The sequence below is a fragment of the Synchiropus splendidus genome, chromosome 4 (assembly GCF_027744825.2).
Source record: "Synchiropus splendidus isolate RoL2022-P1 chromosome 4, RoL_Sspl_1.0, whole genome shotgun sequence".
Lineage (NCBI taxonomy): Eukaryota > Metazoa > Chordata > Actinopteri > Syngnathiformes > Callionymidae > Synchiropus > Synchiropus splendidus.
In genome coordinates, this window is record NC_071337.1 from 33089758 (window position 1) to 33105994 (window position 16237).

A 16237-nucleotide genomic window follows, 5' to 3' on the forward strand; every position below is an offset into this window, starting at 1 on the left:
CCACTGTGCACCGGGTGGATGCAGCACCCCCCCTACTCTCTCTCGTCTCACACACACACAAAAACACAAGCCACCCTCCCCCCACCTTCTGGTCTCTTATTCCGCTTTCAAAGGACCCAGATGAGCTGCTGGCTAGCACGCTTGATCAAATGCGGTCACTTTTTTTGTCATCCGTGTGCTCAGGTTTTTGGGTCATAAACAGTGAGGTTGTCTAGATTATCTTTTCCTTGCTCCATATTTGATTGGCCAAGGTGTTCACTGTCCCTTTAAATGCTCAGGCTTGTGGGATTGTTTGAGCTGCTGAAAAGGAGAGGGAGTGACTGACTGGAGATGAATTGAGACAGTATATAATCAATTTCATCATTTCTCTTGACAATACAAACTACTGATATTTCTCCCCAGAATCAGTTATTTGTTTTTGTTTTGATGAACACTTCTACGAATCAAAAAGAAAAAAAGTTCATATTTTCTAATCCAAACCAAGCAAGCATTTGACTCAAATGTATAAGATGGAGGTAAATTTACTCAGAAATAGCATGTTTCAGTATTCTTCTTGTGGATTGTTTAAAATGTGATGCCTTTAAAATGAAATGTCCTCCTATTCCCGAATGACCTAAATACAGTTTTTGCTTTATATCATAGTAGAAGAAAGCAAGAAAAGCAGTGAATCACATGATAGGCTGGACTTAACATTTTCAAACTGATTTCCAAAAGAATGGGAATAACAAGGGTATTTCCTCTCTTCCTTCCTTGCTAGCCTTGATTGAATGTCTCACTCTACCTCATGCAACCCAGTTATGCATTCGATCAGACCAAGACAAATATTAATTCTATTTTTATTTCTTTTTAGAATCAGAATCAGTTGCCAATGTCAGTAAGGATCCAACTAGAAAGTGCTTTGGTATATTGTACAATATTGAACAAAAAAAAATCAATTAATGTAAATAATATAATAATAAGGAATTATTTAAAAAAAATAATAAACCACATACAATGGCCGTTCAATCTGGCGGCCGAGGGGGAAAAAACTGTTCTTGTGACAGGAGATTCTGGTCTGGATTAACCGTAGCCTCCTGCCAGAGAGAAGAAGGACAAAGTGCATGATCAGGGTGAGAAGGGTCCGGTCTGATCCCAACCTGCAGGTCTCTGGGTCCTGGAGACATAAAGGTCACAAAGAGGTGGCAGTCTGCAACCGATCTTCTCAGCAAAATGCACATTGCACTGTATTCTGCCCTTGTCCCTGGAGGTGGCACTGCTGTACCACACAGTGATAGAGAAGGTGAGACTAGATTCATGGCGGTGTAGAGCTGCACCAGCATCTTAGTCGGCAATTGTAGTTTCCTCAGCTGCTGCACGTCTCAGCAATTCTTTTGGGCATTTTGCTCCAGGTTGTGGTTCCACCAGGACACCAACCTCCCTCCTGTAAGGCGACTCATCTCCATCTGAGATGAGCCCGGTGATGGCGATGTCATCCGCAAACTTGATCAGCTGAACACACTGGTGGCTGGAGGTGCAGCAGTTCGTATACAGGGAGAAGAACCATGGAGAGAGCACAGAGGCCTGAGGAGACCCCATGTTGAGGGTCTGAGACAGTACACGCTGGCTACGGCTGGTCAGCAAGTCCATAATCCACCTGCAGAGGGAGTCAGGCACGTTGGCCAAGAACTGCTGCCTAGTTTAACTGAATATATGGCCTTTGCTTTCTTCAGCTCCCTCTGAAACCAATACTTCAGCTCTCCGTTGCAGTTCCTGTCCCCAGTCTTGCGAGCTGCCTCTTCACGAGAAGAAATGCTATGTGACTGGAAGATTGATCATAAGAAGGTCCAAATCGTTTTAGTGGACTAATATGGGTTATTATTTTCTTCTGATTATGATTTTACGAACAGTCTGGACATGTACAGGGTAACCCACAGTTTGATGAGAATAGATTAGATTGAATTTATTAATCCCAAAGTGAAGAAATTCAATAAATCAGTTTTCTTTCAGGGTCGGTTTTTCTCATTCCTACTGTGGTTGACAAATACTGTGTTCTCTGGTAACATTACTTTATCAAGCGTTTGCCAACATGCCACACGTCGTAAAGGATTTATGAGTCATTATCATATTGGAAATGTCTGTCACAAACTTCACCAATGTATAGAAGCCTGTAGGACAATGTCACCATTGTTTTGTTGCAGATTTATTGAACACGCACTTGTTGTCATTTCTTTAATCGCAAAAACACAACTGAACCATTCAACAATGACCTTTATGGGGGGGCGAGGGAGGGAACTCAGCACTGAATTGCGTCGGGTATATGAAGCATGGCTTGCTCCTGATCAGCAATTACATCTGGAGATTGCCAGGAGGAATGAATAAGAGAGTCGTACAGCTCCTCAGTGTCTTCCAAAAACCTTTGGTTGGCCACATCCACATCCAGGTGAGGGTCAGGATCTACAACCAGAAAACACTTTAATATTGGATTGCATCCTTTGATAAATCCATTTTAGTTGACGATTGCACGGCACCCTGCAAACAATGGTTTGGTAGGAATTACTGTTCTTGTCGAATTCAACATTGACAATGACATTGATTATTGGACCAGGTGCTGAAAATCTGAGCCGGAGAGTGTGAATGTGTGTTGACCGCATTTGAACTCAGGTGATGCTGCCAGAGAGGTGATGTCATGAGCATAGAGAGGCTTTTCAATCATTATACACTATATAACCAAAAGTATTTGCTCACCAGCCTTGACTCGCATATGAACTTGGGCCATCCAATGCCTAACTTATAGGGTTCAATATGATGTCGGTCCACCTTTTGTTGCCATTACAGCTTAAAGTCTTCTAAAAAGGCTTGTCCATAAGTTTGAGGAGTGTTGATCAGAATTTTTGACCATTCTTCCAAAAGTGCATTGGTGAGGTTGTGACCTCCACACTGATTTTGGCCTTGAGGGCCTGGCTCTTAGTCTCTGCTCTAATTCATCCCAAAGCGGTTCCATCAGGTTCAGGTCAGGAGTCTGTGTAGGCCATTCAAGTTCATCCATACCAAACTCTGTCATCCATGTCTCTATGGACCTTGCCTTGTGCACAGTCATGTTGGAACAGGAAGGGGGCCGCTCCAAACGATGACTCATCACACCAGAGAATGCGTTTCCAGTGCTATATAGTCTAGTGGTGGCATGCTTTACAGTAGTGATCCCCAACCACCAGGAGCCTACGACTTCCATGAGGAAGAATGTTTTTAACAATAGGAGTTGTAGTTGAAATATGGATTTATCATGGTCGGTCATTCCCACGTGCCAATACATACCTTATCTGACGGTTCAAAGTGGCAACTTCATACTCCCCGGGCCACGTTGGCCAAATGGTCAAACATAGACCGGTCTGCGGTGATAAAAAGGACCACTGCTTTACACCACTGCATCCAGCGTTCGCATTGCACTAGGTGATGTATGGCTTGGATGCAGCTGTTCGGCCATAGAAACCCATTCCATTCAGCTCTCAGCATACGGTACTTGGGCTAACTTGAAGGTCAAATGAAGTTTGGAGCTCCGTCGCAATTCACTGTGGAGAAAGTCATTATATGCCTCAGCATCCGCTGACCCCTTTCCGTCAGTTCGGGATTTGTTGCACAGGTGGCATTCTATGACAGATCCACGCTGGAATTCGTGAAGCTCCTGAGAGTGGCCCATTCTTTCACAAATGTTTTGTCAAAACAGTCGGCAGACCTAGGTGCTTGATTTTATACTCCTGTGGCCAGGCCAAGTGATTAGGACACCCGATTCTGACCATTTGGATGGGTGAGCAAATACTGTTGGTAATACAGTGTACATAGCAGCATTATGTGATAAGGGAAACCCATAAGCAAACGTGCATGTATCTGAATTTCTGGCAGAATCAATTCATACTGTAGTGTGGTTGTCGAAAATATAAAAACTGTAAAAGGTATTTTAAGTAAATTATCAAATGCGGATACAAAACTAATTTGCAATGGCATCGATACTGCTGTGCGCAAGCATGCAGTGCCTGTTGGACGAAGTCAGTAGATGGTTGTCATGGCAACTGACATTTTATTAGGATCCTGTTTGTTCCTTCCTTGCTGTATGATACCAGCTATATTTATATTGCTGCTTCAAATTGCAGCTGTTGGTTATTAGCCATTAGCCACAGCTAGTTGCCTACAACACACTTTTTCAGATTTTTTTCCAGTATTTGATTTAATTTATTCAAATTGACCAGTGGCTCTGTTTTTATGAAAAAAAAAATCTCTTTACATGGATGAGAAATAATTTCTACTTTTTTTTTTAACCCACGTTGCATAAGTGCTGGGAGGATGCATCTCATGAAAAATGAAAATGAACAAATGATGACATTTTATTATCTTATTATAACTTGGTTACAAACCTTCAAGGCCATCATCGTGGATTATTTCAGCCTCCTAAAAAAGGAAAAACAAACAGAATCAAGAAAGAGACCAAGCTACAGCACAAAATGGATTTGAATGGGAAAGGGCCACATACTTGCGTCTGACTATACATCGAGTAATCGTACTGAGGGTAGGTGTAACCATAGGTCATGGCGGTCTGGTCGCAGCCCCATGAGGCATAATAGTTAGAGTAATTCTGTTGCTGGTTGTACTGGTCAGTACTCTGGGTGTATCCAGCGGTCGATGGCCAGGAAGTGGTGTCTGTTGATTGCTGTGGCCGATTCTTCAAACTGCAAATGTTATGGAGATAAACAGCTTAAATAAAGTCACATTTGTTGACATAGCATCAAGAGTGTGTCATAAATAACTAACTCTGTGGGACAAATAAAGGTAACCTAGTCTCATCGACATAGTTGTAAAAAGTGTCTTTCAGCTTTTCACCTGCAGGGGGCACACCCAGTGCAGTCTGTTGCCCATGTGGTTGCTACAGTACAAACAATCGAAGCCACTGACTGTTTCACTGTTGTGTCGATTATTCTGCCTTTTCAAGGTTTACGTGTCAAGATGTGAAGCTCACGCTCATTTTTGTTTCAGTCAAAGTAATGGAGAAAGTATTGGTATCCCTACAATGGTGTATTGGAGGCACTTCAGTCCGTTTCTGTTAGGGCTAGACATGTTGGATGTGAATCGCAGCTTATTGCATCATGCTGCTCTTGTAGAACCATAATCAGCTTCCAGCTTGAAATGTAAAGGTTATGTGCTGTGTAAAAATAAAGACAATTAAGGAGCTGTCACAGTGACAAATTTTGCTGGTCAAATATCATGCTAAAATGTCATTTCGCAGATAACGGCAACTATCACAATAAATGCATTTTCATTCTACAGTCTCACTTTTTTATACTACTATACTCTCCACACACCGGTGCCGGTTGTCAAATGTCATGGAACTGGAGAGCACAGCGCGGCGTCATGGTCTCTTTGTTTTCATGTATGCAAGTCCTGTGCAGCAAAAGTGCTGTGTGTTAATCAAATTTATCGCAAGATGCAGAATTATCATCGCAGGGATTGGTTTTGGTGGTATATCGTGTACGATAAGTTTCACCCATTAGTTCATTTGTCTTAGTTTCCTTTCCTCTTTACTCCAACTCTGTCTACAGTCAACAGGCCTTATCTCTGAATGTATAAAATTTTCAAAGCATTTTTTTTGTTTTTAATTGCCATAACGGTAAAGTGTTCATCATTTTTCGAGGGCTCCTTCAGAGAAGAATTCCTTTCATTATAAAACCTCTATACTTCAGCTCTCTTTGCACAGTCTGATGTGCATTTTCAGGACGTAGAATGACCAGAAGCGCTTGGTCTATTCACAGCTGAACATGCATCATTGTCCTTGCACTGCTATCACTCCTGCTGTGACTCAGTACTGGATGAGCATCCATTCATGGGAGGTTCGGACTCTGAAAACGATGCTGGCATACAGAGGACTGTAACGGCACTGTAGTAGCATCCCCGACTCCGTGTGAACAGCGGGTCGAGCTCGCTCACTGACTAAATGGAGCTGTATGCAGCAGCCGTTTCACCATGGGCCAACATATATTTTTTGAAACGAGGCACGCCGTCTGTGTCTGTCTTCGCTCCGTGCAATTTTAATGCTCACAACACGTTGACTTAGAAGCATCCGGTGTTTCTTGCTACTCCAGTGTCGCAACAGTAAAAAATATGGTTCTGCCTGTGAACTGTTACGCCATATGCCTGACTTTTTATTATTTTTTTTATAAGGGATTCTGTTTTTAATCGGCAATCTGCAATAACTATCGTAAACGATATGCCGCCCAAAACAATGTCATTCTGCATCTCATGATAAATTCGATAAACGCACGGAACGCTCTGCATTGGACTCGCATACATGGACAAGACGAGACCGTGACGGCATGCCGCAGCATTTGATAGCCGACACCAAGGTGTGACACTTGTGGAAAGTATAGTGTTCAATAATTGCGGACACACTCTCACAGGCAACGCTAATGCTACCACCCGGCATCAGTTGAAGACCATCAAAACATTCTGATTTGGTCAGAGTATTAGTGAAAACTTCGATAATGCCAATAAAAAAAAAAAGCCATTTTAGGTTGTGAAGGTAGGTTGTGTTTAATTGTGAAGCAATTTTTCATCACACTAGACAATGAACAGTTTGTATAATGATTTTGAGTATAGAATATGACTTAATTATCGTTTATTCACATGATTTCTATTATTTCTTCACTAAACAAAATGCATCCAGATGTGTCCATAGCTTAAGTAAACTGTTAAGAGACACGAGATACAGCAGACAGATGGCTCAATTTAACCCCCAAAATAAAACTGGCAGAACAGTCATTGAGAGACGTGAAACATTGAATTTCTCATCTCTACCCTTAGTTAGCGTTATATTATTATATTTAAACATAAACAAATGATGTTGAGACACACTCCACTGATAAAACAGTTTCAAGAAAGACTGCAGTGTGTGCAAAGCATGAAACAGAATGAAAACTTATTTATTGTGATAATTATCGTTATCATCACAATGACAACATTTATCATGATAATTTTTTTGTCCATATCGCCCATCCCTAATGGGGACCCTGTTGTATGTTTATACATTTATTTGGTAGCACATACTGTTTCAAACCAATTATTAAAAGTATTATGAGAAGAAGGCCCCTCAAGTTTAAATTAAGTTCAGCAATGAAATGTCATGTTAGCTGTTAGCTCGCAGTTCAAGGTGTGAGGTCTCAATAGAGGAGCTTTTCTCTGAGTGAGTGAGAGACAGACTTCTGAGGACTTAACGTTGAAATCTTGTCACAAATTCAATTCACAGCTGCAGTCAAACAGGAGCTTAACCGCCATCCTGCGAGTTAAAATCCGTCACAGCCAAAGCCCCACTTTCTTGTTAGTTCAAATGAACTGACATGCAAATTTTCTGTGTGCTTCGTTGTTTAGTGTACAGAAGCGGAGCTCCTCGTTTGGTGGACCAGAGAACAGTGATGTCACCAAAACATCTCTGGATGCAAAATGAACGTTTAACTGTGAGCAAGAGAGGAGACAGCAGCATAGATGCTGTCTGCATTCGCGATTGTCACTGGAATCTGTCTGAAAAATGAATTTAGACTCGGGTTGCAGGATATTGGGGGAAAAATAAATACATTGTAAAATATTATTCATTGCGATTAATTTTGCGATATTAACAAAAATCAACAAGATTTTTCACCAGACAGCATGAGTAGCAATATTTGGTCCGAATTAGGTTCTCAAGTGCATCTGAACGAGTGGTCAAATGTACTTTTTTCTTTTTTAAATACAAAGGTATTCTGTCTCTTTGTGCCCCTTTTTAAAATTCTTTTTTAAAATATTTTTTTTCATTGTTCTCAGATCCCCTTTGAAAAAATTACATCCCATTTCTAGAAGATGAGAAACATACAAGAATATGTTTGTGTCGTGTCCATGAGGGCGTATTTTTTTGTTAGTTTTTTTTAATAATATTATTACTTTTAACTGCTGATAGATATAACTTCTTTATGCACTTTGAGTTGTTTGTAATCAGTTTTGATATTGAATACATGATTGGATATTAATGCCTAGTAGTTTTTTTGTCCTTTTTGTTTTAAATCCGATTGATCAATTATCTAGAAAAAATATAGCCGGTGAATCAATAAACAAAATCGATAATTGCAGCCTTGGACAAAATAAACATTTGCAGAACTTGTTTGTGACTGGCTTCACTGTCTCATGTGTGTGGAGCCAATGATTGTTTACTGCTCATTAAAATGAAACTATAGCCAAGTACTTTGTGTTAATATTAACAGTAAAATGAACAGTTATCAAATGCACATTAACCTGTAGTGTGGCAGTAGTGTTGTGAAAGTAATAGCTTTCGGAGACCGAGCAGAGGCAGACGGGGCCATGATAAGATCAACAATTACAACAACAAAAAAAAACAAAACAAAAAAAACAACACTGACCACATGCACACACTCACTTGTTTGCAGCCAGGCTCAGTCTGAGAGGTTTACTCCCAAGTCCTGTTGCTCCCTGACACTCATCCAAAGCACGTTTCTGCAGACGCTCATCGGGGAACTGAACAAACCCACAGCCTCTGCAGAAACATGTCACACGTCAGTCAATACATTTGATGATCTAACAAAAGCAATTAAATGTTTTACTGAACACTCCAAATGACATTTAAAATTGCATGCCACTTCAGACCTTACTCCACCACAACAGCAGACACCGCACACAAGTTCAATCACAATCACATTCCTGATCAGAATCTGAATCCAATTTTTGGCCATTGGCAGTGGGGATCCAACCAACTAGGAAAGTGTTTTGGAATAAAGTGCTGACAAAAAATAAATAATAAAATAAAATAAACAACAAAGGCTGTTCACAAATTCAACAGTCTGACGGCCGAGGGGAAGAAGCTGTTCCTGTGACGGGAGGTTCTGATATGTCAATAATAAAATAAAAAAATAAAATAAAATAGTTCTGATATGTCACTAATATTTAAATATCTAGATTAGGTATACGAGATATCTTATCAGTTGGCTCGAAGGGTTGACGTTCGGGATGCTCTAATCGATCGGTCACCAATCATGAGCAGCCGATATCAGTGTCATCATGAATGCCGATCACTACCTGTCATTGTCGATCACAAGTGACAGCCGGCCCCCTGATGAAGCCCTGCAGGTTGCGATGCGTACGCCAAATATAGCAGGAGCACTTTGTGGAGCACTGAGAGTTTTCAGGGCTAATGAAAGTGAGACTGCTGGTTAACAGCAGGCTGTTAACGCAGCTGACCGGCAATACCCGCCAGTCCGAGCGTGACATTCGGTACACTAAGCAAATTGCCCCAGCAATAATTATTAATTTCACTGAGGTGACTTTCTCAGCCTGCTCAGGTGCCGTTTATGCTGAGACAGAAACGACCCAATCTGTCTGTGTTTGGAATGGAGTGAAGCATTCATTAGCCACCTGAATCTGAAACTTTTGAAAATGTTAGGAGTGGAAACCTTCATAAATACAGTGCTCTCTGTCTCCGAGTCCAGCATCCAGTATGTAAATATTGAACGGACATAGCAAAATCTCAAGTTTTACCAAACTGCGACCTCTCACATCGAATTAAGTTTTTTTTCAAGTTGCTGCATTCTGCAAGGTTTTTCTATTTTTTTTCCTCCTAAAAGAGGTATACAAAAAAGTCTGAAATAAAACGATTTAAATGGTTATTTTTTCACATTGTGTATACAAAAGGTCTCATCATTTTGATTACAAATTCATTGTCAATCTATGTGATCGGTTTCAGTGATCGGCGCATCCCTAGATGACGTCACACCGCAATGCATTGTAATCTAGCGATTCAAGTGCAATGTGCGTTTACAACACCTTCAACATTCAGTGGTGATCATTTAGTTAGTTTGTTCGTCAAACTTTGTTTATTGTGCAAACATACTGTGTTATGAACTGCCACATTTGTTCCCACGGCCGCTGGGCCTTCTTTTTTTGCCGCATCGATATTCCTCTCTTGTAGCGCCACGGTGGATATAAAGTCTGTTGACCGTTAAAATGGCCAGCACAGCCTACAATTGCAAAATCACATGCGCTTTCAAAGCCAATTGGTTTGAGCGCTGCATAATTGACAACACTAAACTCAATGAGACAAGTGACAAAGAGTGTTCTCGAACTCACTCATATAGCTCATCACCACTAGGATCACAAGCACGGCCCAGGAAAATGTATGACAGAACACGACCAGTATCCAACTTCAAGATATTAGCATAACATGAGACCATTAATAAAACTCTCAATTGTATATATGGCTAAATCTTGTCGTTGCAACAAAGCCAAAGTATATGGAACACTTACTTGGAGTTACCCAAACTGTCCAGAACCACTTTGCCGCCTCGGCATGAAGGGTAACGATTGTAAAAAAACTCGTAAAGCATTCCATCATCCACCTCAGGAGTAAGGTCACCCACAAAGAGAGAGAACATTTGACCGGCTTCCTGTTTTCCAAACGTGGCACGGTTAAGCTTGAACCGGGTGGGCTGTAAGAAAGAGCATTGAATTGGGAAATGTTTGTGTTTAAGCAACAATGCATAACATTATGGCACAAATACATTAATTTCTCTGTTAAAGGCCCCATTGGACTGTGTAACTTTCTCTGGGTAAGCCAGCCGGGGGCATGTTCTGAGAGAGGCGTCACAGCCCCAACTCCACCCTCACGACACTTTACGGCTCAGCGACCTAGGCAGCGAGCAGAGTTTCTTTCCATGAATAGTTTGTAGTGAGGAATCCAAATTATTTTTAAGGGAAACAAATGTGCATGTGCCTGTTTGTATTCAGGGGTAGACTATATGTTTGCAGCAAAACAGATGAACAGAGGTTCTAAAACGGGTGCCAGATATACTTTGCAATTGTTTTTCAATAAATTTATTGCTAGCAAAAATGACTTGTTCACAATTATCAATGTCTGTTGTTCGATGTATTGTACTGTAGCGTACAGTGAACATATAGCTGGCTAAACCGATTAGTCCCGCAAGTCAATATATTGCAGCAAAAAAAAAAAGGGTTTGTGCCTGACTTGTAAGGCATTCTTTGTGTCTACTGCGAGTCTTGGGTGTGTTATATACAAACGTGAGTGTCCTTCACTCATTGTATTGTGTTTATCACAGTATACTGTAGATATAGCCAGCAAAACGGATTAGTGCCGACATTACCCGCTGACGGCTAACTTCTGCTAGCATTTATCAGACAGAAAAAAAAGAGTTCAGCCTATTCATGGTCATTAGCAGGGTTTTATGGTCCATCTGGTTTGGAAAAGTGTAACATGCTATATCTCATGTTCTATCTGTATACAGGTATGCTGGAGCTGAGTCCCCTGTTCAGCAGACCTGCTCAAAGATGGTGAGAGACGTGACCAGCGGCACATTTCATCATCCCTGGCAATTGTTCAGGAACTTAATGTAAAAGAATAGTTTCTCACTCTGACGTCTGTTTCCAATGTCAACTTGTGTTTCCACTGTCAACTCGAAATAAGAGTGGGAACGGACCCGCTGTATATTTTTGGGTTCAGTTAAAAATGGGAGGTATTATGATCCCTTATTTGGTGCCACTGAGATCGCTCTGTTCCCTGTGTTGCGTTGTTAATAAATCTTTAGTCACTTTTTGGCCTCGTTTCCTCACAGCTCCCTCACTCACTCCAGCTTGTTGCAATTAATGTTGCACCCCCCCATTGTCGTAAGTGGGGGCTCGTCCCCGATCTTATTTTTTTGGGATCCATTTACAACAAGTTGGTTCGTGTTGGTGAGCAGTGCTCACATAGTATAGGATGTGTTGTAGTTTAGCAGTTGAGTTGTGTCAGTAGTCATGGGTATGTTGATGCTCACACTCTGATCGCAGTATGTTCCTTATTGAAACACATGATGTGAAAAAGCTAGAGGAAAAAAGCTGCACTTTCATCTCATTATTCTAAAGCGTTGTAAACGATGGTGGCGCACCGCCACGGCTTAAACGAGTGCCGCTAGGCCATCAAAATAGTTCTCTCTTTTTAGAGACGTATTCTCACGTGATCAAACGTATTTAAACAAAGTGGAAACATCAAAACAAGCGGATAGCGCATCATGGAGGTTGAGATGAACATGACAGTTTTCAGCATGTTTTTCACGAAAGAAAACTATAACAAACATCACAATGCCTGAAGTAGTGCATTGCAGTCGGACATGTGAAGAGACGGACCAGTGATGCATCATACAGACAGATCTATCGCTCATCGCTAAAAGACAGCAGATTGTTGTCACCAATTCAGTAAATGTCAAAACTTTCCCCTTTGCTTCATTCTGAAACGTGAAGTCGAAAAAAGGCGGCCTTGCCGCTGCTTCAGCCCCCTGCTGGATCCTGGCTCTCAAAATGTGCATAAACATACGTAAACATGACAAAAAGTAAACAACAGCACCGAAGCAAGTATTCTAAAATTACACACTGCTGCTTTAAGGAGACACAAACCTTATTGAACTTTTATGTTGGCTTGCCAAATTACTTGAAGCTAACTATAGTGACAACTTTGTGACATGGTCTACTTTAGTGTACTCTCTGGTTCTTATTTTTGTGTTTCAAATGTTCAAGAACTCTTACACAGTTCCAAATCATTTTTTAAGAAAATGACTTGAGTAAACACCCTTGCCATTTATCTTGACAAGGAAACTCAATATATTGTCTTCAGGAGGGGAAAAAGGGTAGCCCTGTAACAGAGAAACAAACCCTTTACCGGGCTGGATCCCGGTAACGTCTTGCCATTGATTTTGCGGAGACACCTCTCTGCCGTGGCTTCATCTGCCATCTCCACAAAACAGTAGCCAAGCGCTCCCCTAGGTTAAAACAAACATTGTCAAAGCAATAGAACTAAAAAGCCAACATCAACACCATACTGGTTCTCACCCAGTCACCTTGTTCCTGATGATGCGAACATTGACTGCCTGTTCACCCATGGTGGCAAATGCATTGGTGACAAACTTTTCATCCATGTGTGTGTCCAACTGAACAATAATGTCAAAGATGAGGAAGATTAGAGTTACAAAAGAATATCACTAATGCAAAGGCAGCATACAGGTACATGAAGATACATTAGTAGCAGCTGTTGAGAGGGAGAACTAGCTTACAGGTTTTGAAGAAAAGGAGCAGTTTGAGACTTCAGCTGAAAACATCTAGTCATTTAGCATGCAACCATTTAGCAGAATGCTGGGATGTGGGGTATTTATGAGGCAGTTGGATCCCAAAGTAGACGTAAATAAAGTGGAGCGGAGGTGTGCACTGACAAAACATAATGCGACTGTGAGATAGTTAAGGAGGCTTCCCAGGATGTGAACGAAAAGAGTCAAATATCAAGGATGCTGGCCTTCAGACGTCTGTCCAACATCACTTGTCAGTTGGAAAATTTATTTATTTATGCTACAGAAGTCAAAGAAGTATCCATTCACTTTCTATATATGTCTGTCTTGGATTTCATAAATATCAAATGCTGAAGTTCGGCTGTAACGCAACTTCGGAGTTGCAAATTTATTTTTACTATAATCTTTTTGCTATTTTTAGGATTTCATGATGTTCTGATTTTGTTATGTGTTCTCACACTGCCTCCTTCTCCAATTAACGCACAATCAACAATAAAGTTGTAAAAAAAAGTGTTTAAAAAAAACTGCGCTTTGGCATCGGATTGGAGGAATATCGGTATCGACAGAATTAAAGTATTGGGATGGGAAGTCCAAATATGTGGATGCCGAGTTTGTATCAGATGCCATTAGTCATACCATAAAATGTTAGATTGCCTGTGTTTAGCGTTAAAATCACATTATTGCCAAAATATATAGCAATTCAATTTTCCCCCAAAATCGTTCACCCTAAAACTTAGTAATGAACCTTAACCAAACCACGGCGTTACAGATACGGCAAAAATATCAGATCACAATTTCATAATGTTTTATAATGAAATGAAATATAATGTAAACATGACAAAAAGTCAACAACAGCACTGATGAGCACTCATGCAACATAAAAGATGTCTTTCAACAAACATGGCAGTTACTGAAACATCAGCGATGACAAGGCTTTTTGCTTTCATTAATGCATTCAGTCATTTTAATAGGTCTAATAGCATCAAAACACTCAACAGCTTTTTTGATTTTTGATTAAAAGGGCATCTTTAGATCATATTACTATTTCATCCACTTTCACCATCAACAAAGTAGACATGACAAGATTCCTATCATAAGAAAACTATGTTGTCAACTTAATAGGACTAGCACTTAGTTAAGGTTGACGTATAATTTTTAATTTACATTTTACAGCATAACTTTATTCTAGTTTTGGGGAGTTTACTGTGAAAATATTTAACACTTATTTTCCCAGATCGCTTCATAACAGTAATATCTGTTTTCATTTTGGGGCACATTTACGGAGTACTGCAAAGGTCTCTGCTACATGCAAACAATTGTGGCACAGCAGCCATGGCTTAAATAAGAGCTGCCATGGCTCCAAAATGATGGTCTTTTTTTCAAGATGAACTCTGACATGATCAAATGTTTTAAAATTCAGTGGAAAATTGAAACATGCAGACAACATTTAACGCATCGTGGAGGTGGACATGATCGTGATGGTTTTCTGCACACTTTAATGAGAAAACCCTGAAAGAAATAGAACTTAATTTGGAATAGCATTCATTGCCGTTGTACCACGAGTAGTGACAACGAAATTCCAAATAACGTGAATGGGTCCAACTGCTTGCGGAACTTAAATCGCACACCCAGACGGAAATACGATGGAATTGATGGATGGGATATTTACTTCAATAAACATCAAAACTTAAAACTCAATAAATGACCAAACTCATCGAACTAGCTCAGAAATATCTGTGTACAAGCAGCACGTGCCACATCAGCGAATAGTTCATGCATGAAACCAGAAAAAAGTGAACACGTTCTTTTTATCGTCGAACCTCTCAAGTGTTCTGGCCTTTAAGAAGACACACGTTTCATTTCAAAACCGTTGTTATTTTGAAAGACACTTGATTGTTAACATTTTTCTTTTTTTTGTCACGTTTTATGTCCATCTACGATATCGTAAATCGCAACGTTGTCCACACATACCGCACGTTTCCATCAAACCATACAGCGCTACAGTGGAATGGGGTGTAGATATTAATCGATTGAATCTTCAATGGGTTCATTTTTCAATCTACCAGGTGAGAAGATACCGAAATAGTTGAGATGAATATGCATGTACGTTGGAAAACTAAACTATTTGATGACTATAAAAGACTGATGCGTTAGCGCACGGCATGTACCGTCGACAGGACAAGGAAAGTCGACTACATGCTAAACTATTAACACAACATGAAAAAACGTGACTCAGCAATTGAACAGTTGCATACTCACGTTTCCCATCCATAACGTGCTCATGTTGTCAAAGGGAGGAACAATGCAAACAATGAAAAGTTGAGATGACACAAAAGAATGGTTTAACTACAGGCCTCTGACATTAAAACTCGCTGGCTAATGCATAGCTCCCGATTCCCTCGCAGAGCTCGTTTAATGACGTAATTTCCTGCCCGCATGCGCATGTTTGTTTCCGAGCAACACGCATGCGCATGAGTTACGTGACTACTTGATGTCGAATGGGACGACAAAGTTTAATTACTAAATTGCGACGCAGACGTCATAACTGTAATATTAACCTTATTTTAGTACATCCACACCTTCGTCACTAATTCAATTATTATTTAAATTAAATTAAGTTTTAGTCGCAAACATTGGTTTTACTAATCAAGTATGGAAATAATGAGATTATTTAAATGTGATTTGCATCAGGATTGGAATACACAATCTATCAACAACGACCACATGCTGTTACGCCTGAAAATTTGAGTAATGTAATGGTAGTCTTCCTGATGAGTGTTTTTTTTCTTAAATGTAGACACACTACCTACTCTGTGCTTGTTTTGAATTAGAATTGAATTTCTGTAAACATGAGCTACATTATCATTTGTAAATAATTGGACTATTCTGTGCAAATTGGCAACTGTAGTATTCCTGGAGTATGTTTGCGGCAGTCCAATGTTTACATTTGATTTGGTATGGTGCCATCTGTGGTGTTTGTTGTAACCATTGTTAATCACTGATGATGTAACTCATGTAACTCGGAAAAGAGGATTCTTTTCCGAGAAGAGAAATTGATGAACCTGTTGCACTGTCAATAAAGTATCATTACTTTTAATCATGGGTCGTCCAGATAAGTGGTTACAGGAAACCCC

At 40.3% G+C, this 16237-nt stretch overlaps 1 protein-coding gene across 2 annotated transcripts; it reads right to left on the reverse strand.

The window, feature by feature from the left end:
* Window positions 1-2161: 2161 nt before the first annotated feature.
* Window positions 2162-15515, reverse strand: LOC128757983 (tRNA selenocysteine 1-associated protein 1-like). Of its 2 annotated transcripts, none has more exons than XM_053863686.1 (8): window positions 15363-15408; window positions 12882-12971; window positions 12704-12803; window positions 10303-10484; window positions 8423-8539; window positions 4502-4697; window positions 4386-4419; window positions 2162-2433 (listed from the first exon to the last, which is right to left on the reverse strand). In XM_053863686.1, the coding sequence occupies exons 2-8, from the start codon at window positions 12953-12955 to the stop codon at window positions 2273-2275; spliced, it is 864 nt and encodes a 287-aa protein (XP_053719661.1). In that variant the 5' UTR covers window positions 12956-12971; window positions 15363-15408; the 3' UTR covers window positions 2162-2272. The 2 variants fall into 2 exon arrangements, with proteins under 2 accessions (XP_053719661.1, XP_053719660.1); XM_053863685.1 differs by having other exon boundaries at window positions 2164-2433; window positions 12874-12971; window positions 15363-15515.
* Window positions 15516-16237: the final 722 nt, after the last annotated feature.

Coding starts and splice junctions, on each gene's coding strand:
- LOC128757983 (XM_053863685.1), bottom strand. CDS start 15,386: ATGAGCACGTTATGGATGGGAAAC. Junction 10,485..12,703: donor CGTTACCGGGATCCAGCCCG/GTAAAGGGTTTG, acceptor TCTTTCTTACAG/CCCACCCGGTTCAAGCTTAA. Junction 8,540..10,302: donor GACAGTTTGGGTAACTCCAA/GTAAGTGTTCCA, acceptor ATGTTTCTGCAG/AGGCTGTGGGTTTGTTCAGT.